The following is a 9,519-nucleotide window of genomic DNA, read 5'->3' on the forward strand; positions in this document are numbered from 1 at the left end:
CTAGGTTTCTAGTGCAATCTAACAAATAATAACCCAAAATAATCTTTACAAATAAAAAAAAGCATACATTTTTTTTGAAAACGCGAAAATTTTATTGAAAAACTAGCAAGAAGCTAGCAAAAGAAACATTACAACAAATTACAAGCAAAATTCGGGTTATGAAGCCAAGAAGTCCACCCTATCTTAGCTTTAATACACCTTATTGGAAATCCAAAAGAAAGACCTTTTAACCGCTTCATTAAAAAATAAAGGATGTCCTAAGCAAAACCTTTCCGAAAATACTAGCATTACGTAAATTCCATAAACACCATAAAGTACTCAGAACTACCGCATCAAAAGATTTTCATTGACCACCTCTCAAAACAATCGACTCAGATCAAGAAAGAATGGAATCAATGGATAACTGAAAAGGAATCTGAACACCCCATCAAATAGCAACCCATGACCAAATATCACTTGGAAGACTACAATCTTCCAAAAAGGTGGTTAGTAGACTCAACCGTAATGGAACAAATAGGGCACATAATGGAATTCACCATAACTCCTCGATGGGAAAGACTCTCTCTAGCGGGAATACTATGTGACCTCAGCATCCAAATAAAAATATTTAACTTGATAGGAACCCAATTGTTCCATCTAGTCTCGCACCCACCCATAAAAAACATACCACTATCAATAAAAGATCTAGCTAATGAAACCGAAAAAGAATCAGAGGCGTCAATAGACCACCCCAACCGATCAGGGAAATGATGGAGCTGGGGATCATGCATCAAATAAATAAACACAACCCACTGGGTCTGCTCAATGCCACCCCTAGGAACCTGCCTAAGAGAATCAGTACTCCAACCAACCAAAACCTTATCCCGAACCGAGACAAAACGATTGACATCCAGCACAAAAATCCTTGGAAAAGTCACTGCCTGAGGCTGATCACCCTTCCAAACATTATGCGAAAAAGAAGTCTTAATCCCATCGCCAACACTAATCGGAAAAAAAGAATGCAAATCAATACCCTGGTCTCTAAGCTGCACTAACATCCTAATAATGCCACTCCAAGGACCTGTCCACCCTCTTCTCAACGACAGAGAAGAACAACCCCCATCAGCACCATGCAAAGCTTTCACCACCCTAACCAATATCAAATCAGGGTTATGAAAGAATGTCCACTGCCAACAAAAGAGAAGGCACCGATAAAAAGAAAAGAGTCTACCAATTCCAAGACCACCCTCTTTTTTATCGGCTAAAACTCTATCCCAACGAACCAAATGCATACGTGTGTCCTCCAAATTTGCACCCCAAAAAATTCTTGACCGAAGAGCCTCCAAAGAATTAAGGATAGAAATCGGGACCATAAAGACAAACATCAAATAGCTACCCAAACTTCCTAGAACCGACTTGATCAAAGTAAGATGACCTCCAAAAGAAAGACTTTTCGCTTTCCAACCCGACAATCTAGAGCGAAAACGATCCTCAATAATAGACCAAGCCGACGCCCGAGCCATATTTTGGCCTACATGCACACCTAAATGAACAAAAGGAAGATATTCTGAAGCACAACCCAATCTACTAGCGACAAACTCCACCAGATTATAAGAAACCCCCACTCCAATCAACTTGTTTTTTTGCAAGTTGATTTTAAGGCTCGAAGCTAGATAAAAGCACCTCAAAATACGTATAAGGCGTTTAGCATTATCTGGATCCCAAGAAGACAACAAGACAACATCATCTGCATAAAACAAATGGGAAATATGGATGTCGCTAATAGAAATTCCCCGTTAAAACATTCGCTTGCTAAGCTTTAAGCAAAGCAACATGAAACCCCTCAATCACCAAAATAAATAGGAATGGAGACAAATGATCTCCTTATCTCAACCCTTTATAGATCTGAAACTCATCAGTAAGAGAACATTTCACTAGAACCGAAGCCCTAGCCTTACTCAAAAGCTCCCTTATCCGCTCACACCATATAGAGCCGAATCCCATAATATGCATGATCTCCAAAAGATACTCCCAAGACAAAGAGTCATACGCCTTTTCAAAATCCACTTTAAAAATCATAAGAGGATTTTTCAAAGCCTTACTCCAAGCAACCACTTTGTTCAATAGATAAGGTCCATCCTAAATTTGTCTCCCGTTAACAAAAGCAAACTGCTCCAAACTAATAACAGAACCAATAATATCCGCCAAGCTATTAGCTAAATACTTACCAATAATTTTATATTGGTAACCAATAAGACTAATAGGTATAAAGTATCTAATGACCTTCGGGTCCCAATAACGCCACCACATCCAAAGAAAAAATATCCCAATAACGCTTAATGAAACCAAAGGAAAAATCATCTGGACCAGGAGCCTTATCAGAACCACAATCCCAAACTGCCCTTTTAATAGACCTGGCAATCCGTGTCTGCGTGTCATGTATTCGTGTCAGACACGAATTTACACGACACAAATTTGTTAAACATGAACACGACACAAATTATAAAACATGTTTGGGGTATCAAATACGAACACGACATGTAAAATACTCGTGTGACACGTGGCACGACACGAATAGACACGTTTTTCAGCCGTGTTACATGAAAACATGAATATACATGTTTTTAATGACTTTTTTTAAGCTAGGGTTATAAACTAATTACTGAATTTTACGAAATTGGTCCCTAATATATTATAAATATAAAATTTAAGCCTAAAGTATATATGTTTATATACGTGTTTATACGTGTCACGTGTCAACACGAATTTGTATCGTGTTTTATACGTGTCTAAATAGGTAAATTCGTGTTTGAGACGTATAAGACATGGAACACGAATTTAAAATACGTGTCAGACACGAATAAACACGAAACACAAATTTCTAAAACACATACACAAAAAACTCGTATCGTGTATCAAATTGCCAGGTCTACCTTTTAATCTCCTCATGAGAAAAATGAGCCTGGAGGAACTAAACCTGAGCCTCCAAAAGGGTATGAAAAAGAGCAGACGAGCCCCTCTCTTCTTAGAAAAGAGAGTTTTGTAAAAGTTATGAAATTCATTTTTGACCCTCCCTGGTTCATAGATCCAAACACCATCAACCATAACTCCCCAAGCTCCAAGAAGGAGAATAAGCATAAGAAAACGATACATTGGCCTAAAAAGAACGAACCTTCAGCAAATCAATAAGTTCCATCTTCATTTCTTGGATAGCTAAAAAATTAACTTTAAATTGATGACATAACGCTTTCACCCAAACCTGCTTGTCAATACACCCCACTCCTTGGATATTTAATGACAAACAATTCATGATTTAATTTGTTTATTCCTCTCTCCTTCAATAACACTTTGAACATGTTCAAAACATCCATCCATGATACAAACCAATTTTTTGACCCGTTCCATCGTCCATTTTGTTTCCTCCACCATAGAATTTCCACTATAAGAGCATTCTAAATTCAAATCATAATTACCATAAAATATGTCAGGAAAACCTGGGGGATGTGACAAAGAATCCTCCAAGACTTCCACCCCCAACATCTGAGCATATCCAACCAAAAAACCAACCGAAACAACCTCTGAATTAATATTCGTACAAGTAGCGACATGAGGTTCAACCGGGACCTGCACCAGAATCTTCTTAGCAGAAGCTGGTGATATCAGATTCTCTGCAGGAGCTATTGACAAACATTCAGGTGGATGCTGAACAACATCATCAACCAGGTTGGCAGTCAGAACAGGAGGCTTGACCGGAACAACAGGAACTTCCGAGCAGGGAACAACAGGAGAAGGATTTAAAGTTTTTCAACCACCGAGCCTGCATAAATAACAAAGATGGTGAGATGAGTGGTCGATTTCTAGATCTAGGGGTTTTACCAACGATGGTTACGTGGTGGTGCGTGTGTCTATAATAGAGGAGTGATGGTTGTGGTAGTAAGGGAATAGTAGCGTCGTTGGCTAAGGTCACCAATAAGGAAAGAGTAGAGATAATGAAGCTAAGGTTTAGAAAGGGTAATACATGAGAGAAATGTTCTTAGTGAATGAGAGGTGAAATAACTAAGCTTTCCTTACCCTTTGAATCTTGATGTTAGGCTATCCGATATGGTATAGAAAAGCATGCGTGACATCTGATGTGTCACCTCTACCCATGCGTGAACACCACCCCTAGGTCTGGTGGGTTGGCTGTGATGTGGTGATGAAGACGAGGAAGCTAATTGGCTAATGTTTTTTGACCGTTTCCTTGTTCTTTTGTGAACGTTGGAGAAAATAAAGAAAATATCTTTTTTCAGATTTAAAACTTAATGTCTATATACATACACTTGCACATATTTTTACATCAAACAAACACATACTTTCAACAATATGAATACTTTTTTGGGTTTAATTTCTTCTTCATCATCCAATGATGATGATTCAGATGATAAGTTAGTTTTGCACACGTTGTAGTCTATGGAACACGACATGATACGTGAGATAACTGGACCTTTAAATGTCGAGAGGAAGCATAGAATTTCAATCAACTGTGATCGTATCACATTACACAAATTTTGGTACGTGATTACTTTGCCCCTGATAGTTTATACGACCTATCAAAATTCGAACATCATTTTTGTATTAAGAGAAATTTATTCCTACGTATAGCTAGAGATTTGGCAAACAATTATGAGTTTTTCAATTGAGATGGGTGCTAGAGGCAAATTTGGTTTTACTACAATTCAAAAATGCACAACAACTATTAGACAGTTGGTATACGACATAGATGCAGATGCATCAGATAAGTATTTGAAAATGTCTGAGAGGAAGGGTCGAGAATATGCGTATCTTTTTATCAGTATGTACTGAGCTTTATGGTGACATATAATTGCAAAATTCGACTAGAAGTGATGCCGAACAGTTTTATGCCGCACATCAAGCTAAACATGGTTTTCCAAGAATGCTTGGTAGCCTTGATTGTACACATAGGGTGTGGGAAAATTGTCCCAATGCATGACGACGTCAATTCACGCGATGTGATCATGATGTGTCGACTGTTATATTAGAAGCAGTTGTTTCAAATGACCTATGTTTTTGGCATGCGTTCTTTGATATATAAGGTTCAAACAACGATCTGAATGTGCTTGGAGCGTCTCCAATATTTAACGACATTTTGCAGAGTAAAGCACCAAACATGCCATACATTGTGAATGGACATGAATAAAAGTTTTGGTATTACCTTGGGGATGAGATATATCCAGAGTACGCTACATTTTTCAAGTCATATTCTTATTCGGTTGATGGAAAACATGCACATGAATCTGCAAGGAAGGATGTGGAACGGACGTTTGGAGTCCTCAAAAAAAGTTGCATTTAATCAAACATCCGACACGAGCATGGGATAGGGAAAAATTGATGAAGATGATGAAAGTTTGTGTTATTTTACATAACATGATAATAGAAGAAGAGTGTATGACTATTTGCATGTATAGTCCGAACGATATACTTAATCTACCTGCAGTAATACAAGTCGGCGACCTAGCATACTTCACAAGGCTTTTGGAAATACAAAACAGTGATGCACATCACAATCTACGCCATGATTTGACTGAGTGCATATGATTAAGGAAATTTGAAGGGAAAAATTACAATGATGATGAGAAGGATGAGGACGCTGACAATGAAAACGACGCTGGTGATGACGAAGACGCGTAGTATTTTTAATGTTTTTTTATGTTTTTTCTAATAATTTAGGTTTTAAATTTCTATGTGTTTTTTAGTGTTTTTTTTTATAGTAATTTAGGTTTTAAATTTCTATGTTTTTTTTTAGTAATTTTAGTTTTAAATTTCTATGTTTTTATATATTTTTTTAGTAATTTAGGTTTTATATTTATACATTTTTTAAGTAATGTAATGGGTTTTTAATTAATGTAAAATATTTATTTATGTTTTAAATTATGGTTTTTTTAATCTAATGTAAAAAAAAAAAGATAAATAAGGTGGAGTGGTAACCATTTCCAAAGGCTAGTGCTCTGATAGTTAACATGTAGTGGAGATGACATGATGCATAAATGACAATACTTTTCTAGTGGGTTGGTTGTGACCATACCATGTAGCCTTAGGTTAGAGAGTAAAAGATAAGGGAAGAGCTATTTAAGCACAATAGAACATATTGTTCATTGGTGTGGTCTTATCTACAAGTGCATGAACATTTATAAAATATTAATGTTATAATTTATAAAGAGTGAAAAGTGTTTTATTAAAATTTTAATATTTTTTGTTGTTATAATTAACTTAAGTTTGTTTGATTTGGTTTTTTAACGTTGGTTTTATCACGTGAAGTTCGATATAAACCCATATATCATTGAAATCATCTTATTTTTATCTACAATAGGATATAAATTTGTCTCACTCCAACATATATCATACATGATATATTTTAGGTCTCAAAATATTTTTATTATATTGTTATAGAACATGTTTTATACATTATACTGTTGAAATATAAAGTTTTTTGAACATTTAAATCCACAATCACATGAATATAATAAATTATATGTAAATTTACATTGAATCCTATATCTTAAAAATCATGTGATTTTGAAACTAATTACGTTGTTGTAATCTTTATAAATTATTGATTTCAACTGTAAGTTATTTGTAACATATTGTAAGGTCACATCTTATGACCTGATGAGTCATAGACTACACGCTGACCGTCAGCGCCAACGTCGTCAGTACCAGCGCCAACGCCAGCGCCATCACCAGTCCCAGTCCAGTCAGCATCAACATGAACTTTATAATCTTAGTGATATATGTATTATTGAGTTATGAATTAACTCTTTGATCGATTAGATATTTGTAACAGGTAGGTGATGAACGTAAAACAGTAAACAAAACACAAGTATGAATCAAAATGTGTCGAATGATTAGATTACTCGATCCTCAGCAGAGCTCGACTAAGAACTTCCACTGTAGAGGATTCTAGGGTTACAAAATAAGAACGATGATATTGCTGAACAATACTTTTCTAATCAATACTAATCATCTCGTTCTAGAATGCATGCAAGCATCTATTTATATTAAACCCTACAAAACTCACGGATGGACAGGCCCATACCGGATATAAACATGGACTAGCTAACGAGCCCAATAGACGCAACACTATACTGACCCTAACAATCTCCCCCTTTGCGTCAATTTGGAGCGAGACTATCATTTCTTCTTGCTTGGGCCAGCAACGGGAGCCTTCTTTACTGTATCAAACAGACGTGTGATAAGTGCAAAGATTGTCTGTCTGAAGCGAATGTACCATTGAATCATATCATCAAAGTACTTGATATCATCCGCTGTGTTCTGCTTGCATCGATGGATGATCCCTAAAACGTGTTCCAAATAGGCAGTGGTGTAGAGATGTTTGTCTGCCACGGCGAAAAGACATTTCTGTCCTTCGTTCCTAGTAAACATGACGGAGTTTCTCTTTGGGTCAATCTTCCCCATCTGCATCATGTTGAGATCACTGGCAGAGCCAACAGGAGATATGGTGGGCTTCTTCTTGAATACGCTCGCTATCTCCTGATCCATCAGAGCAACTTCCATGACATAGCATACAAGCATCCTCTTAAAGTGGTCGATGATCGGACCATATTTAGCTTCGTTTGTAAGAAGGATGTTGTGCAAGATAATCCAGTCATGGGGATTAAGGTTGGGAAGATCTGCAAGTGAGATGACATGTTCGGTCTTGGTAGATCCCCGTAGTACCTTGAACCGAACGTTGGTGAAGTTGCCTTCCATGAACGACTTTAGGACCCGAACATTGATGATTTTCTGAGCGCTCCAAGTTTGGTATTGAGGTTGAGCTGCCCTCAGATAAAATTCAACTAAGTCCCGATCAACCTGTGGATGAGGATGGGGGAACTCAGCAATGTTGTCAAAGGCTTGAAAAACAAACGCCTTTCGGGTTAGTGGCATATCGAACTGAGAGTCGACAGTGTTAGAACAATCTAAAGAGATCACAGGTTCTAGCCATAAGATACTTGGTGTTTCGATGGCTTCTTTAATCAGCTTCTCAAGAGTCCAAGGAGGAAAAAGAGTTTTCATGCTCTCGAGAAGGTCATGGCTTCTTTCTGTCTTCTTTCGGCTTCTTCAGCCTCTCTAGCCACACGAGCACTGATGTCAGCCTCTTTGTCTCGACCCTGTCGCTTCAAAAGGTTGGCAATTGTCTCCTTATCATCTTCATCGCTCTCCTCAGCAATATTCTTTCCCTTGTCTTTTACACCGGAACCAGAGGCTTGGCCTACTGGAGGAGGTTCGGTTGCAGTTGAAGTAGGAGGCGGTTGAGACATATTCACTTTTTCTCCCCCTTGTTTTGGAATGGACACGAAATCAAGGAGCCCTTCAAGTTTGCTCAGTAGAGAGAGGGCGGGAGCAAGCTTCTATGCAAGGTCATGCCTCACAGAATAATTGAGGATCGGGTCATGTGCTTCAAGGATGTTTGAGATAGCTGAGTGGACATCCGAAACACACGATTTAACCACCTCTCTTTCAGATCGAAGAGATTCAATCTCCTGTTGAGAGTTGGAGAGTTGAGTACTCTTGACCTTCAAAGCGGTAGTCTTCCTTGCGAGAGCATCCATGAGAGAGTTCTCAGCAGCTAAGTCTTCTTGAAGCTTAGAGAGACGCTCCTCAATGGTTGTTCTGAAAGCTGAGTTGTCGTCAGAAATGGTTTGTCGAAGTGAAGCGAACGACTTCAGCTCTGATGTGACTGAGTTAGCCAGCTGGTTGACAATGGGTTCCAACTTTGTTGAGGTGGCTTCAGCGGTTTCCTGTAAAGATTTTAACAAGGAAGAAGCATCAGTGAATAGTTTATCGACTTTTTCGGTCGCTGCCTCACATGCTTTGGTTGAGGCATCTATGGCTGCAGTGGCGGAATCGATAGAAACTTGATGAGCTTTGGAGAAAGCCTCAACAATTTTCTGAATGGCAGCTTCAGAAATGGAGGACTGAGATGTGGAAGATGATGCGATGAGCGAATCAATTTGTCATGTAGCTCCTTGAGATGCCTCTTTGTGACAGGAGCATCGTTATCATCGTCACTCTGAACTTGAAACGGACTGTAATAGACCGAGGCAAAGGTCATGTCCTCCCCACCAAGGAGTGGTTCGTCATCCTCTGATGCATGAGTAGGAGAAGATGGTGGTGGTGAAGCTGGAGGCTCGATAGTAGTAGTAGTTTCGGGTTGGGTGGTGTGTTCGGTTGTTGGTGTGGGTTCGGGTGCTGAGGTGGATGTTGGTGCGTCTGTATGAACCCCCGTATTAGATACGTTGGTTCTAACATCTGCAGTGGTGGTGGTGGTTGCTTCGGTAAATATAGGTGGTGGTACTGGGATGGAGGTAGGTGGTATTTGAGTGGTGGAGGTAATGGGGGGAATAGAAATAGGAATGGTAACTGGTGGAGTGGAGATAGGAGAAGTAGAGAAGTGAACTTCAGGGGTTGGAGATCTTGGTGGAGTATTACCACAAGGAGAGCCTTCAGAAGCAGAAATCTATTCCTCAGATTTGCTTGAGG

The 9,519-nt window shown here is 38.6% G+C and overlaps 1 protein-coding gene across 1 annotated transcript; it reads right to left on the reverse strand.

Moving 5' to 3' along the window:
• Nucleotides 1-4,442, reverse strand: LOC128125968 (uncharacterized). The gene is made up of 4 exons (XM_052763631.1): nt 4,332-4,442; nt 3,453-3,681; nt 822-1,726; nt 1-18 (listed from the first exon to the last, which is right to left on the reverse strand). Exons 1-4 carry the CDS (start codon nt 4,440-4,442, stop codon nt 1-3), a joined length of 1,263 nt encoding a protein of 420 aa, XP_052619591.1.
• Nucleotides 4,443-9,519: the final 5,077 nt, after the last annotated feature.

The sequence above is a fragment of the Lactuca sativa genome, chromosome 5, assembly GCF_002870075.4.
Source record: "Lactuca sativa cultivar Salinas chromosome 5, Lsat_Salinas_v11, whole genome shotgun sequence".
Taxonomy (NCBI): domain Eukaryota; kingdom Viridiplantae; phylum Streptophyta; class Magnoliopsida; order Asterales; family Asteraceae; genus Lactuca; species Lactuca sativa.